This window comes from Trachypithecus francoisi, unplaced genomic scaffold (assembly GCF_009764315.1).
Source record: "Trachypithecus francoisi isolate TF-2019V2 unplaced genomic scaffold, Tfra_2.0 Lachesis_group11, whole genome shotgun sequence".
In the NCBI taxonomy this organism is placed as follows: domain Eukaryota; kingdom Metazoa; phylum Chordata; class Mammalia; order Primates; family Cercopithecidae; genus Trachypithecus; species Trachypithecus francoisi.
Window position 1 is genome coordinate 71,152,144 of NW_022681456.1, and position 17,314 is coordinate 71,169,457.

General features: G+C 41.5%; 1 protein-coding gene across 6 annotated transcripts in view; it reads left to right on the plus strand.

The window, feature by feature from the left end:
* The window catches only part of PPM1H (protein phosphatase, Mg2+/Mn2+ dependent 1H), a 349,098-nt gene that overhangs the window by 116,755 nt on the left and 215,029 nt on the right, over positions 1–17,314 (plus strand). For all 6 annotated transcript variants that reach the window (XR_004439771.1, XR_004439770.1, XR_004439769.1 and 3 more), the window contains exon 4: positions 15,824–16,168. Coding sequence is in view for 3 of the 6 variants with exons in the window: in XM_033221424.1 (XP_033077315.1) it covers positions 15,824–16,168 (345 nt within the window). In the remaining 3 variants the exon portion in view is untranslated. The remainder of the gene's footprint in view (positions 1–15,823; positions 16,169–17,314) is intronic.

Below are 17,314 nucleotides of genomic sequence, written 5' to 3' on the forward strand. Positions count from 1 at the left end.
CTGATTGCCATCCTCAGGTGAAAATACAGCTTTTCCAAGAGATTTTGCTTTTTAGTTTCCAAATATTTAGTCATTCCAGGAATGAGATAAGAGGAGGACGGTACCAGGTGACTTCTCTGTGGAAGGAGAAAGCGATCACTGTGAAAGGCATGTCATAACCTAGCATTAAGATAAGAAGTGCATGTACTTACATAAGATGCGTAGGTGGGAAATATTTAGGGTATTGTGGCCATAACCAGGGCATTTTTTTTGCCCACATCTGACTCCCTATTTGGAACAGATTGTTTTTGATTTGAGACTAGACTTCTGAACACACGCATTCCAAGTCTGCTTCCTTAGGAGCACCCTTGTGTTGTTTAATTTAGCCAAAACACATCAAAGTGTGTGGTTTCAGAATCTGCTAGTTCAGTGTCTAATTACAATAACAGGAGATGGCTGTGTCAGCATCTCAGCCAAGACCATCAGCAGGGGAGAGGAAAGCTGATTATCTTTCTCAGCAGAGGACAGGGCAGCACTGTGGGAACTCCAGGCAAATAGAATCAAAATGGGGCAGGGAGAGGCAAAAGGAACATGAGAAAGGGACTATTTCAACTTTCTGAACGGAGGTTTTGCCATTCTTTTTATCTGTTTTTGTAAGAAGTACTCTTTCACCCCCAAAACGTGAAATCAAGATTGCTTCTGGTTCTACAACAGCGGCCCTTTGGAATGTTTGGCCCTCATTGGGCAGTTGGCTCCCTGCAATGATGTCAGCTATAAAAATGTAATAGGAGCAGCCTTTTATTCATCTCATTTTATTATGCTAACATTTTGTTCCTTGTTCTGCTCATATGAAGAAAATAACAATTTTCTTTTCTTCTTAGATTTTTTTTTTTTTTTTCTTTGAGACAAGTTCTCCCTCTGTTGCCCAGGCTGGAGTGCAGTGGTGTGATCTTGGCTCACTGCAAGCTCCGCCTCCTGGGTTCACGCCATTCTCCTGCCTCAGCCTCCTGGGTAGCTGGGACTACAGGCGCCCGCCACCACACCCAGCTAATTTTTTGTATTTTTAGTAGAGACGGGGTTTCACCATGTTAGCCAGGATGGTCTGGATCTCCTGACCTCGTGATCCCCCCACTGCGGCCTCCCAAAGTGCTGGGATTATAGGCATGAACCACTGTGCCTGGCCAGTTTTTTTTTTTTTTTTTTTTTTTTGGTCAGTAATGCAGTGGTTTCTTTCAAAACTCTTTTAGTTCTAGGGACATAGAACTCTTGCCAGTGATTAAGATGGATGATTTTATACCCAGGAATTGAGGAGACTGATGTCAGCTAGAGTCCCTTTAAAGATCCCTTCTTGGTGGGTGTTGGATGACTCTGAAGACCAGGTTTGACCAAGATGTACATAGTAGCTGAGAACACGACATGGTTTTACTATAGTTTCCCACTGTGGCAAAATGTAAGGTGCAAGGAAAATAAATTATGTTGAAATGGAAATTTCTTCTTGCTTCACTTATAATCTGACTTCCCACAGCTTTAAGTGGGAAGAACATTGTCAGGGGCAATAAACTTTATTTTCTTCTTTCATTTCTTCTTAAAAAATAAATAAATAAATAATACTCAGCACTCATGTACCAGACACTGATTTTAGTGCCTTGCCAGTATTAATTCATTTAACCTCATATAGGCTGCGTATCCCTTATCAAAATGCCTGAAACCAGAAGTGTTTTGGATTTCAGATTTTTTCAGATTTTGGACTATTTGCATATACATAATGAGATATCTTGGGAATGAGACCCAAGTTTAAACACAAAATTAATTCGTGTTTTGTATGCACCTTATACACATAACCTGAAGGTAGTTTTCTTTTCCCTGGGGTTGCTAAATAAATGAGATGTAGTGTGCCTGTGCTTCTACCATGACCCACTGAGATCAGGTGTAGAATTCTCCACTTGTGATGTCATGTCCATGCTCAAAAGTTTTGCATTTCAGAGCATTTTCCAGACTTTTGGATTAGGAGTGCTCAAACTGTAATATGTGCATAAATATGTATTATTATTGCCTTTTTTTGACTGGTGAGGAAGCTGAGGCACAGAGCTAGAAAGTGTAGATGTTGGTTGAACCCAGGCAGTCTGGCCTCAGCATCTAGACTTACACCATGCTGCCTCTGTATCCATTAGCAGTTGAGACATGGAGCAGGAAAATCTCTTTGGGAAAGTCAGACATCAAGGAAGAATAACTCCTAATGTTGATATGTATAATTTCAATAAAATTTGATACTAAATATTTTCTCATTTCCATTATGGTTTCTCTTTTGATATGGGAGTTAGTTAGCAGTGTCCCCTGTCAACTCAGAAGCCGTAATAACTCTTACTCAGGTGAAAAACAGAGCTAAAATGAAATTATCTTCTCTTTATAGTCCATTTTCTTGCTAAATTATAGAAAGACCATCATTTGCATAAACCATGGGAAGAAAAAAAAAGCCTTCTGATTGGATAAGCATGAATACCTGAGTTTGAATCCTGTCTCTGCCCCTTACTAGATGTGTTATCTTGTGCAAGTCAGTTGGCTTCTCCATACCTCAATTTTCCCATCTGTAAATTGGTGATAATAGGTGCTATTTCATAGGCTTATTAGAGCAAAATGAGTTAAAATATGAAAAGTGCTTAGAATAGTGCATGGGGTAAGTGCTTAATAAATATTATCTATTGTTGTTGTTGTTTCTAATAGTGGATTGGCAACTGCACTTCAGTATTATTTCACAGTACTTATGTTTTTTCCATAAACTAATTTAGGGAGAAGTTGTTGATGTGTAACTAATAGTTTAAGAATATTCCCGAATTGATTCTAGAATAAGTCACAATGCAGTTTAGCAAAAACTGTTACAAACTTTGTACTTCCTTTTATAAATTAATATTTTAAGACAGGTCTAAATTGCCATTTAAAAACAAAAGCCAAACTTACTAAACCTATCCTGCACCTTACTGTCTCATTATGTTGGAGGAATTCAGCCAAAGAAACCTGCAATTCATATTGTCATATCCTGAGAAGGAAGCAGCATATTCATTAAGGTATATGAAATTAAGGGGTTTTTTTTTCCTCCACTGCAGAGCAGAGTATCTGAACAATTTAGTCAAAAAAAGAGGTATGGTAAAAAGTGAACTACACTATAGGGTCATGGCTCCATGTGGACAGCAATAGAACATGGGCCCTAGGAAGGGCTTTCATGAAGTCACTCAAATGTTCTCTCATCTCTACCTCCTTATTGGCTTATTCTTCTCCCTTTCACTGTGGTACTGTGAGGATCAAATGAAAAACCGGACATTGAAAGCCCTGTGGATGGAATGCCTATAGCAGGTGCTCTGGACTGTGCATTATCATCTTCCCTGTGATTCCTGGAAAACTGGCCAGAAACTTTATGGAAGTCAAACCATATAATCACATATATAGTGGGGAAACAGAATATGGCAACTCTGTTTCCCCAACAGGGAGTGATCAGTCCCTTTTCTTTGGCAGTGGGAGAGAAGGGATGGAAAGTGCATTCTGTACTCATATAGGACATTTTGTAAAAATCAACCATGAGATGTCACTCAAAGTGGGATTTCTACATCTGCAATAGGCCTTTTGTACTGTTGATATGGCCCCTCCACTGGTTGTGTAAACACCTGAATAGTTAGGGTAGCAAAGGGAAGAATAATATTAAATAAGCCAAGGACTTGTGAATGCTACTAGGAGGATACCACTTTTTCCCTTCGGACAACTATTTCTAAATTAACAGTCTCCAAATCATAAGTTAAAAACCATTTTTTTGGCAGGGTGTGGTGACTCATGCCTGTAATTTCAAAGTGTTGGGAGATCAAGGCAGGAGGGTCACTTGAAGCCAGGAGTTTGAGACCCAGCCTGGGCAACATAGCAAGACCCTCTCTACAAAAGATTTAAAAATTAGCCAGATGTGGTGGCACATGCCTGTAGTCCTAGCTTCTTGGGGGGACCAAGGCAAGAGGATAGCTTGAGGCCAGGAGTTCAAGACTAGCCTGGGCAAAATAGAGAGACCTCATCTCTACAAAAATAAAAATAAAAAATAAATTAGCCTAGTGTGGTGGTGCACCCATCATCCCAGCTACTCAGGAGGCTGAGGTGGGAGGATGGCTTGAAAACAGGAGATTGAGGCTGCAGTGAACTATGATCATGCCACTGAATTCCAGCTTGGGTGACAGAGCAAGACCTTGTCTCTTAAAAAAAAATGCACCCCAAAGTGTTTGTTCATTTATTGATCATTTATTGACATATAACCTACTACTGTATATCCATAAAGTATATAATTATTTTAAAATTATAAAGATACATTAAACATTTTTTAAATGTTTTAATAATTGAAGGGCAATAAAGATGAAAAGGCAATGTTTTAAAATAACAGCTAACAGTGATACAGTGTTAATTGTATGCCAGGCATTGATTTAAGTGTTTTTCATACAGTAACTCATTTACTGTCTTGCTGAGAGCAAAGACTTCATGCTATCATTAACTAATATATCAAGGCAAAATCCATCATTAACAATAGCGAGTATAATTCCATATTTCACCCGTCCCCTTGAGCGTTTCAGAGTGTTTTGGCTAGATATGATGATGATGATTGTCAGATATGACTGGATTATCATTCCTGGGAATATCAAGTGCCAGCTCTGACATGTTCTTATTTGCTCATGTTTTCTATCTGTAGTTTCTTTGCAGACATCTTTTTAAACTGTTGTCCACTATGTGAGGAATAATTTTAGTTTAAAATTTAGTAGTATAATCACCACTTAGGGGCACAGGTCCCTTGCAATGGATTGCCATGTACCAAAACTAACAGGCATGGAAGAGCACCAGCATCCCATGCATGCGGAGGATTGACTTACCTGCCACACGAGGGCGCCAGTGTCATCCCGAATGAAAACTAGGGAAGCATTCCTAACGTGTCTCTTATACGCCGACTGACTGTTTTTCAATTCCGCCTCACAGTCATGTGCTTCGTGTGGAGAGCACTAGTCTCAGGGGAAGAGGGATGAAGAGGTTTGCAAACCTCTAGAGCTCTGTGCAGTGAGTAAAGGAAGGCAAAACCGTCGTTTCCTTAAGCTGGAACAAATACCTCAAACCCCACTCCTTGGCTTTGTGTATTTCCTCCCCTACATCTGGGTATTTCTGTTGGTCTCCACAGGAAACGTCTGAGGTTATGTCTAGAACCTCTCCTTCTTAGCTGGCACTCCATAAGAGGGGGTGGGTACCTCACAACCACCCAGATGGCTAACGCTGGCTGTTTTAGTCTATGGATTCCCCGGAGTTCAGGTGCATGTGATGTGGCTCTTGTTTGAGTAGGGCTAAAATTTAAGCTGGTCATTCTTGACATCCTTGGTTGGCCCTGCAATCAGTATACCTGAAGCTGAATGGACACCACCTGCTTGTTTCTGAAATGACTTCAGCTCCTTGTTTAATAGATAGATTTCTGTTTGGAACAATCTTATATTTGTTGAAAGGCCCAAGGAGTCTTTTCCAGTTAGAACTCATTAAGTTCTGGCATACTAGATTTTTTGAAAAATGGGAAAAGGAAAATAAAATCATTAAAAAGCAGTTTCCTTTGCAAGAAGAGAATATAATAGCCTACTGTAGAGAAAGCCTAAAAGAGAAACAATTTTTAAGCTCTCAATTATTCACCTTCTGGAATCTTCCTTCATCAGGCTGCAGATGTATTCCTGAACAGAGGTAGGTAGGCATTTGTGTGTTATAAATTGCGTGTAAGACTGATTCTTTGTAAATGAAATAATTTAGAGTGCAATTTTGAGGAAAACTGCCTCAAAGTTATTGTTTTGTGAGTCAGAAGTTATTTCTGCCAAATAGAATTATATGGTAAGTCAGGAAAGGGCTTGATACTGTTTTACTTCAAGTGGAGTACACATTTAACTCATGTTTATCTGGAGCAAAAATAAAGTTAAACATTTGTTACAATGAATATGAGTAATTTTAAAGTGTATTATGTCAAGAGCTAGGTTACTCTAATTATGAAGGGTCTGATTTGCATCCTGTGCTGGTGCCCCATCAACATTTTCTGAAGTTTCCAGAAGAGTAATGCAGAGCCATTGCGGAAACATTTTAGCAATCACACTCGTATGCAATTACTAGTAAGCAATAACCAAATTAAAATAATGCAAGCAACACTAAAGTGCAAAGGCCACAGAGTAACAGAAGCCAAGGAGATTAATTACACAAAGTTGTGTGCCACTGGGAAGATGGAAAGATCCCTTAACTTGGAGTCTGAAGAACTAGGTTCAAATCCTATCTCTGCCATATACCAGTAGAGTTACTGAAACTATCTGTACCCCAGTTTCACTGTTGGCAAAATGGAGTGACACCCATTTTATTGTGATGTTAGGGGGGTTAAACACTGGTGCTTGATAGATTTGTATTAGTTTATTCTCATGCTGCTAATAAAGACATACTAGAGATTGGGTAATTTATAAAGGAAAGAGGTTTAATTGACTCACAGTTCAGCATGGCTGGGGAGGCCTCAGGAAACTTACAATCATGGTGGAAGGGGAAGCAAACACATCCTTCTTTACATGGTGGCAGAAAGGAGAAGTGCAGAGCGAAGGGGAGGGAAAGCCCCTTATAAAACCATGAGATCTCGTGAGAACTCACTATCATGAGAACAGCATGGAAGTGACCTCCCCCATGATTCAATTACCTCCAACAAGGTCCCTCCCATGACATGTGGGGATTATGAGATCTACAGTTCAAGATGAGATTTAGGTGGAGACACAGCCAAACCATATCAGATGTCCTTTGAACTAAGACTTCCTTTAGGGGAAATAAGAAAGGTGAACAGAAGCAACAGGAGTTGTACAGTAGAGCGAGATGAGTACCCCATTTGGCAGAATTGGAAGTCAGGAGCTCAGATGTGCAGCCTGGTCTCTCCACCTACTCAGTGTCCCCCCAGGCTATTTAACAGTATAAGTAATTACCATTACTTCTAGTGTTTTTGCTACTCCTATGTGCTGAACACAGTGCTATATGTTTTATTATTTTTAAAATATACAGTACAATTAACTTTTTCCTTTTGGTATACAGTTTTGTGAATTTTAACATATGCATAGATATATATCATCACTGCTACAACCAGGATTCAGAGCAGTTTCATCATGACAGAAAACTCCTTCTTGCTATCCCTTCATAGCCATACCCCTTCCTGTGTGCCCCCCATACCCCATGGTTAGCTGCACATCTAATACATGTTATCCATTCATGTGATACCACGCACTTTGTTTTTCTAACACTCATCGCACTTGTAATTACCTGATCATATTCTAGATTGTTAGTTCAAGAGCTTGGGAACCATGACATTTTCATTCTCTGCTGTATCCCTAGTGCCCAGCATGGAGCCTGGCACATAGGAAAGGAGGCTCTAAGACATGTATCATTACATGAAGCAATCCTACTGTTCATACCACCATTTTGCCCTGTCCTTTATCTTCTTCTTCAAATAAGGAAATGGAGTTGAGAGAAGTTAAGTAAGTTCCCCAAGGTCACATAGTAGTAAATTTCAGAACCCAGATTTGTCTTGATCTAAAGCCTGTGGCCTTTCTATGTTAAGACATATGGTAGATAGAATATGTTTGTTTTAACTCATTTGAAAATGTGTAAGTAAATACCCAGCATTTTAAATAACTAAAATTGCCCTTGGACTGTTAAATAATGTAAATGCTTAAACCTTGTTTATTTACCATATAAACACAAAATCTTATACTCAGAGTTAATACCAAACTGAGGAGATGTTCCCCCTTTGCCAATAGTATGGGGGTAGATGTGCCCTAGCTCAGAAGAGATTGGATTGAGAGAGAGAGGGAGAGAGTTTCATATTGGTTATGTAGGACCATGAGGCTCAGCAGTCAAGTACAGCCAGAGATGGCAATGTCTCTTTGCTTTCCTTGGAGCCCCTCTTAGATTCCCAGGGTCCTAGATGCAGGCTCCTTATTTGCTTGGCACACTTGGCCTCAGAGAGCTGAGAGGACATAGTCCTGGGTAAATAAAGCAAGATCAAGTCATCCCCAATCCTGGAGTAGGTTAGGGTTATGATATTCTGTTTGTTTTACCAATGTGAAGAGTCTTATATAAAATCCCTATTTGCCAAGCTACTGTATTGCTTTAAAAAAATAAAAACCATTCTCTCCTTTTCTTTCTTTGTATATTTAATAAGTATCGAACATCTATTCTGTATCAGGCACTCATTGGGAATACCAGAGTGAATGAGACACACGGAAGTCTCTGTGAGCAGGGCTGATGCATACTGGTACAGAAAATGGGATGCACAGGGGCTGAGGTGATCCAAGCAGGCTTGATGGAATAGGTCACACTTCCACCAAAAACTGAAGGATAAATAGTTTTCCAAGCAGAGAGATAGGGATCAGTGTTTCAGGCAGAAGAAAAACATGATGGTCATAGTTCCAGAGGTCACTGAGAGTTAGAAGAGAGGAAATGAGAGACGTTCAGGACCACTCAAAGAAGCAAGAGATGTGCTGAAGAGTGAATAGTAACTAGATCATTCAGTGTCTGTAAGACATGTCAGCATCTAAGAGGAAAAAAGTGGCATTTTAAGGGCAGTAGAGGGTAACCAAAGAGTCTAAGCAGTGAAGCAATACATGTGTATTTGCAGTGAAATCGCAGGTTTGAGATGCTTTAAGAGCATCATGTTCATATCATTTGTGATTCCCCAGGCCAATCTCTTAGATTCATAGTTGCATTGCGCAGGCTACCTTATCTCCAGCTTAGACTCCTAACCTTGATGAAGGCCCCTCACTGCTCGTGTGACATTGAGGAGACATTCATCCTTCATGTTCCCAGGTCTGACTTTATGCATCAAACCATCTTGCTTACCTTACAGCAGTTGATGGCATCATTTTGAGAAGAACCAGGTAGGAAAGAAGGGAGAATCTTCATATCCTTCTTAAAATAAGTGTACAGTCTGGGCCTGGTAGCTCACCTCTGTGATCTCAGCACTTTGGGAGGCTGAGGTGGGTGGATCACTTGAAGCCAGGAGTTTGAGACCAGCTTGGCCAACGTGGTGAAACCCTCTCTCTACTAAAAGTACAAAATCAGCCTGGCATGGTGGCACATGCCTTAGTACCAGCTACTTGAGAGGCTGAAGTGGGATAATCACTTGGGCCTGGGAGGCAGAGGCTGCAGTGAGCCAAGATCGTACCACTGCACTACAGACTGGGTGACAGACTCTGTCTCAAAAAAAATAAAGTAAGGGTACAGCAAAACCTGTTTGATCATTCCACCTTTGAAAATAGATTTTTATTCTCTGTAATATTTTGGTCACATTTCAAACACATGTAGCCCTCTCTGGCCTCATATTGTTCTTTGAAACACCTCTTGCCGTCCTTCATGAGCCTTTTAAATTCTGGTGCCTCTTCCTTGCCATGCAGCTTTCATAGCACTACTAGGTACAGAGGAATTACATTTCACTAGTGCCTCCAAGGTGGTAAATAGAGGTTTCCCAGTCTGCCTTGCCAGAATGGAATCTCACCCTAGCCCTCAAGGTCACTGTCCACATGGTGCTCAGGGTGCAGTGGGAGCTTCTGGAAGGAGATGATACTTAAGCTGCATGCTGAAAGCCAGGTGGAAGTTATGTAAAGGAGGTGGTGATGGTTAGTGGTTTGTGATGAGCTGCAAGTTTGGTAGTTTGGTGTGGGTGGGAATTGAGTAAGATCTAGAATGTGGGGAGATTATCAGAGACTGCAAACTAGAGGCTCATGGACAGGAGCCAGCCCATAGAGCAGGCTGTTAGACTCATAAAAGAAAATGACCAAATTTGTATTTTAGGAAAAATCACTCTGGTTGCAATTCAGGTTGTAGAGTAGAAAAATGGACTCTGGTACTATGTATAAATTAAGGCAAGCTTTCCCTCTGGGGGTAGGGTAGGGGTGGTCACCTTAGCAAAGAGGTTGATGGCTGAAAGCATGAACTCTGGTCTCTGCTGCATAACTTAATAGATGGTGACCTAGAGTGGTTATATTCTCTGTCTCTCATTTTCCTACAGTATAAAATACAGATAATTACCACACCTCTCACAGAGGACTGGAGTAAGGATTAAATGAGTTCGTATTTGTAAAGCATTTAGAGTATTGCCTGCTGTATAAGGTTCATTAAATGATGGGATGGGTGGCCAAACACAGTGCCTCATACCTGTAATCCCAGCACTTTTGGAGGCTAAGGCAGGAGGACTGCTTGAGCCCAGGACTTCACTACCCTGGGCAACATAGCAAAACCTCATCTCTGAAAAATACAAAAATGAGCTGGATGTGGTGGTGCATGCCTGTAGTCCCAGCTGCTTGAGAGGCGGATGCTGGAGGATCACTTGAGCCTGGGAGGTTGAGACTTCAGTAAGTCATGGTTGTGCCAGTGCAGTCCAGCCTGGGTGACAGAGCAAGACCCTGTCTCAAAAACTAAATGATGGGAAGGTTTTTCTGGACCTGTAACTGGATGTGTTTCTCTGGCCTTAGGGTCTCTTACACTTTTAACAACTGAGCTGAACTCTAAGCACACACTGTGGTTGTATTTCCCCAAATAGTATGTCCCTCACTTTACATCCCCCTAGCGTAGGAGGACATTGAAGATTTTAAAATCTCATTATGCACTTGTTTTTATCTAGTTCAAGGGATTAAAAAACAACAACAATGAACCATGGCATAGAAATGTTAAGCAAAAGGGACAACCAGCTAGTGGCCCAACACCTGTCCTGCCTCCACTCAGCTGATGATTGGTGTTGAATATGGGATTAGAATTCAAATCTTCTCATCTGTGATCATTGTTCTTTCCACTCTCCTGTGAGTTAGAGCTCTTACTGTTTATACCTCTGTTTTATGATGCTTTTCATTGTTCATATGTGTTTCTTATGGCCTGGATGTGACTGAATGTTTTTTAGGGCAGCGTTTACCTCCTATCTTAGCATCATCACTTTCACCCTTACTTCCCTTCTAATCTCACAGAATAGCTTGAGTGATTGTTTAAAAACATAAATTGATTTTGTTATTCTCACTTCAGTCAATGGTTTTTTATGTTGTTGTTACACTTAAGCTAAGCCAGGATCCTTCACGTGTCCTGTAAAAAATGAGTGTTCTAGCTGCTACCTCTCTCTCCACTCTCATCTTGCTCCTCACTCTCCTGCTCAGCCACATGGCCATGGTTTAGTCTATGCCCCTTCTACTGCAGGGGCCTTGCACCTCCTGTTGCTCTGCTTGGCATTCTCTCCCCTCCCCTCCTTATCTCATGAACTTCCATGCATCCTCGGCCTAGTCCTGATGTCCTCAGGAAGCCTTCTCCAATGTGTTCTGTCCCTCTGTAGGCTGGCCTTGTAGTACTGAGAATTTATTCTTGTCCTCTCTTTGATCAGACTTGTGATCTTATGTTTATATGTGTGATTATTTGATCAGTGTGTTAGTATGTTCTCTCACTTCTCTAAAGAAATACCTGAAACTGGGTAGTTTATAAAGAAAAGAGGTTTAATTGGCTCACTGGTCCACAGGCTGTACAGGAAGCATGACTGGGGAGGCCTTAGGGAAACGTTCAGTCATGGTGGAAGGTGAAGGGGAAGCAGGCACGTCTTACATGGCCAGAGAAGGAAGAGAGTGAAGGTGGAGGTGCTACACACTTTTAAACAACCAGATCTTGTAAGAATTCACTCACTGTGGCAAGAACAACAAGGGAAATCCACCCCCATGATGCAGTCACCTCCCACCAGGCCCCTCCTCCAACACTGGGGATCACAATTCAACCTGAGGTTTGGCAGGGGACACAAATCCAAACCATATCAATCAGTATTTATCTTCCCCACTGGACTATTAAGGTCAAGCCATGTCTGATATCTCTTTCAGCCAGTCTTTTATCTCTACTGCCTACTCTAGAGCCTGTTGCATAGAAAGTACTCAAATCACATATTGATTGAATTAAAAATCAACTATTTTATTTCTTAGCACCTAGCACAGAATTGAATGGAAATCAAGTTTTAAAGAGCACAGAGTAATGGCTCATGTCACCATACCTACTCAGTATCTACTGGCATTATACTAAGAATTTTATTTAATGGCTTCAGTTAAAAAAAAAAAGCCTTCAGTATTTATTGCTGTAGGGTAGACAAGCCAACTAGTCAGAAGTAGATGTTATATGCATACTTTACCCCTTTGTCCATCAATTTTCTGAAAATAGAGATCCCAAATATATAAATATTTGGTGTTTTATATCTTAGTGTTTTATATCCTACCCCTCTAGTTACATTTTTTCAAATGTAATGTTTTATTTTTCCCAGTTTTATTGAGGTGTGATTGACAGAAATCATGTATTTAGGTGTGCATGATCTGATACATGGGTACATTGTGAAATGACTGCCACAATCAAGTTAATACATCCATTCCCTTACATAGTTACCAGTTTTTGTGTGTTTGTAGTGAGGACACTTAAAATCTACTCTCTTAGGTAATTTCAAGTATACAGTACAATGTTATTAATTATAGTCACTATACTGTACATTAGATCCCCAGAACTTATTCATTTTATAACTGAAACTTTGTACCCTTTGACCATTATCTCCCCATTTTCCTCAACCCCAGCGCCTGGCAACCACCATTCTACTCTCTGCTTCTATGAGTGACTCTTTTTTAGATTCCACATGTGAGATCAAGCGGTATTTGTCTTTCTGTGTCTGTCTTATTTCACTTAGCATAATGCCCTCCAGGTTCATTCATGTTGTTGCAACTGGCAGAATTTCCTTCTTTTTGTGGCTGAATAATATCTTATTGTAAGTAAGTAGTACACACCATGTTTTCTTAACCATTCATCGATGGATGCTAAGGTTGTTTCAGTGTCTTGACTGTTGTGAATAATGCTGCAATGAACGTTGGGCTATAGATACTGATTTCATTTCCTTTTGTTATATAACCAGCAGTAAAATTGCTTCATATGATGGTTCTATTTTTAATTTTTTGAGGAACCTCCATACTGTTTTCTGTAATGGCTGTACTCATTGACATTCCCACTGACAGAACAGAAGGTTCCTTTTTCTCCACATCCTCACTAACATTTGTGTCTTTTTTTTGTTTGTTTGTTTTAAATAATAGCAATCCTAACAGGTGTGAGGTGCTATCTCATTGTGGTTTTGATTTGCATTTTCCTGATGATTATTGATTTTGAGCACTTTTTCATATACCTGTTAGCCACTTGCATGTCTTAATTTGAGAAATGTCTATTCAGATCCTTTGTCCGTTTTTTAACAAAAAAGAAAAAGATTAAGAAAACAGTGAGTTTAATACATTGGAGTAGAAATTAACCAAAATGAACCATTGAAAAAATGAAAGTATCCTTAATGAGCTATGGGACAGCCTCTAGGGACTGCTACAGGTATAATTAGATTCTTCCAAGGAGAAAAGAGGGAAGGATACCAAAAAAAATTTTTTTAAGAAATAATGGGTGAAATTTTTCTAAATGATATGAAATAACTGTAAGTCCACAGATCTAGAAAGACAAACTCCAAGCACATGAAACATGAAGAAACTGACACGAAGGTACATCATGCTCAAATTGCTCAAAGCCAGGATAAATGCAACTTTATTTTCTTAAACAATCTTTTTTCTTTTCTTTTTTTTTTTTGAGACAGGGTCACTCTGTCAACCCAGGCTGGAATACAGTGGCAAGATCTTGGCCTCTTGCAACCTCCTCCTCCTGGATTCAAGGGATTCTCCCATTTCAGCTTTCTGAGTAGCTAGGATTACAGGCATGAGCCACTATGCCCAGCTATTTTCTTATGCAGTCTTTAGGCCTTTTCTTTTTTCTTGACTATCTAGAACTCTCCAGTATGATGTTGAAAAGAAGTAGTGAGAGCATACATTTTTTTTATTTTGCCCAATGTTATGGGAAAGCATTCAGTATTTCACCATGAAATATGATATGAGCTATAGATTTTCCTTAGATGCCCCTTATCTGGTTGGGGAAGGTCCTTAATTTCAGTTCACTGAGTTTATGAAAGGTATCGATGGTGAGCATCTTTTCACAAGCCTGCTGGCCATTTGTCATCTTTGATGAAATGTCTCTTCAAGCCCTTTGCCCATTTTTTCATTGGCTGGCTTGTTTTGTTTTGTTTGCAATAGAATTATAGGAGTTTCTTGTATATTTTGAAAATTAACCCCTTATCACACACATGCTTTGCAAGTGTTTCTTCTTATACCATAGGCTACCTACCTTTTGGTTTTCTTGATTACTTCATTTGCTGTGCAGAAACATTTTCGTAGTCCCACTTATTTGTTTTTGCTTTGTTGCCTGTGCTTTGGGTATCATATCTAAATAATCATTGCCAAGACCAATATCAAGGAGTTTTTTCCCCTATGTTTTTTTCTAGGGGTTTTATGATTTCAGGTCTTACATCTAAGACTTTAGGCTATTTTGAGTTGGTTTCTGTATATGATGTAAGAAAAGGGCCCAATTTCATTCTTTTGCATGGGGATATTCACTTTTCCTAATACCATTTATTGAAGAGACTCTTCTTTCCCTAATGTGTATTCTTGGTACCCTTGTCAAAGATTAGTTGACAACATATGTGTGGGTTTCTTTCTGAGCTCTCTATTCTATCAGCTATATCATAATTGAACTCCTTTTCTCTAAGATCTAATGCATGTGTAATTCAAACATGGGTTCAAAAGTGCTCGTCTTGACATAATCTAGAAATCCACCGGCAGCCACTAAACCCAACGTAGGTGAGGGAACCACGGGTTGCATGTAGCCGTAAGTCAGGAAGAGGGAATGGAGAGACTGAGAGTCCACATCAGCTGGAGACTAGTTCTCTGCATCAGCTGGAGAACTAAGGGAGGTGGAAAGTATAAAGAGGAGATTTGAATTGGCTGCATCTTGTGAGGCCTGGACTAGACTAGGTGTCTAGGGTGAAAACTTGTTCTGAAAATTCAGGATGTAGACCAGGAAAGATGGAACAATTATCCCAGCATTTAAGGGCTCTGAAAGGGGAAAATGGGTCCACTTATTTCCCATTGTAAAACCTGAGAAAGGGCCTTTTTCCAAGGCCCCAGACGAAACCTACTCTGGGAATGAAATAGACAGGAGGTTCCAGGCACGGTGACTCACGCCTACAATCCCAGCGCTTTGGGATAATCTCAGCACTTTAGGAAGCCAAGGTGGGCACATCACTTGAGGCCAGGAGTTTGAGACCAGCCTGGCCAACATGGTAAAATCTTGTCTCTACTAAAAATACAAAAAAGAAAAATTAGCTTGGTGTGGTGGCACACACCTGTAGTCCCAGCTACTCCAGAGACTGAGGCATGAGAATTGCTTGAACCTGGGCGTCGGAGGTTGCAGTGAGTCTAGATCGTGCCACTGAACTCCAGCCTGGGTGACACAGTGAGACTATCTCAAAAAAAAAAAAAAAATTAAAAAAACGGGAGGTAAGGAGTTAGATGTTCAAGCTGGACTCATACAGACTTGTCTGTTTGTAGGAGAGTTTTATGCAAACATTTACACCTCAGATTAAAGTAGATCTCACCCTCCAAGTAGTAGCTTAGTATGTGATCATTTGGGCTCGCTTGCTAGGTGGGGAGGCAGGGACCACTTCATCCTTCTGGTGCTGGTAACAAATAATGACTCATTTGGGGACCCTTCCCTGAGCGTTTTGTTTGTTTTGTTTGCTATGTTTTGACTGCATTGTTTGCAGACGACAGACAGACAACCAAGTGAACGCCCAGTCCCATAGGTGTCGCACAATCTGTATGACCCTGGGGCAAAGGCCACAGCCGTTCTCATTCCTCCTTGTCGTCCTCTCCCACAGGAATCCGAGGGTGTTTCCTGCCACTATTGGTCGCTGTTTGACGGGCACGCGGGGTCCGGGGCAGCGGTGGTGGCGTCGCGCCTGCTGCAGCACCACGTCACGGAGCAGCTGCAGGACATCGTGGACATCCTGAAGAACTCCGCCGTTCTGCCCCCCACCTGCCTAGGGGAGGAGCCTGAGAACACACCTGCCAACAGCCGGACTCTGACCCGGGCAGCCTCCCTGCGCGGAGGGGTGGGGGCTCCGGGCTCCCCCAGCACGCCCCCCACGCGCTTCTTTACCGAGAAGAAGATTCCCCACGAGTGCCTGGTCATCGGGGCGCTTGAAAGTGCATTCAAGGAAATGGTAGGTATTCCTGGGAGGTATTCCTGGGGCAGCAGGGCCAGTCGGGCGCCTGCGCCAGGTCTGTCTGTCCTTCCTGGAGGGCTCCCAGAAAGCGCACGGTTTTGCCGCCCGGCTCCACCCGGATGGCCCCTTGTGATAATGGAACTTCCGTTCCCAATAGAAATTGGCAGCAGACAGAGTTCCTGGCACCAGTTGCTGGCAAAAATGTAGAAGGCTGGGTGCGGTGGCTCACGTTTGAAATCCCAGCATTTTGGGAAGCCGAGGTGGGAGGTCAGGAGTTCAAGACCAGCCTGGCCAACATGGTGAAACCCCATCTCTACAAAAATACAAAAATTAGCCGGGCATGATGGCGGTTGCCTGTAATCCCAGCTACTCGGGAGGCTGAGGCGGGAGAATTGTTTGATCCCTGGAGACAGGTTGCAGTGAGCCGAGATTGCGCCACTGCGCTGCAGCCTGAGCAACAGAGCAAGACTGCGTCTCAAAAGAAAAAAAAAAAAAAAAAAAGGAAAAGAAGATGAAAGAGACAGTGCATGAGGTCATAGGCTTATTAAATACAGGCCTTATCGCTTTTATTTCCTATATTCATATTGATGCCAGCTGGTACGATTGCACTTGGATGTGAGCATGACCACCATCTGTTTTACAGATATGTATAAAGTCCAGTGTTGGGGGAAACAGGGTTTAGGAAAGTGCTCAAATGTCCCCATCCTATACAGATGTGATCTAAGAATGGCTGTTTTACCACAACTGGGAAGGTGGCTCACACTGCAAAGTGCTGGAGAAGAACAGAGCCAGGGGCCAATATCCAAGAAGCCTTAGTTTTACCCAGACATGTGGATTTGTCTGTTCGTTTCCATCTGAATGGGTCTGATTGGGAGTTTATCATCCTTCCCTGTTGGCCTCACTCCTGAGCATGTCCTCGGGAGAGTGCCACAGCTCTCACTGTCTCTTGCTGCCCCTCTGCCTGGCAGGAGTGCACATAGAAGCCGCCTGTGCTTTGTTCTATGCCAACTCTTTCCCTCTCTGAGCTTACTTTATCCTGAGCCAATTATTTTGGTTTTGAAGATTTTCTTTCTTGCTCGGCAGCCTGCATACAGATAAAGAATAAGAGAGATTTAAGGATATTTATAAGGGCTTGAGTTAGGC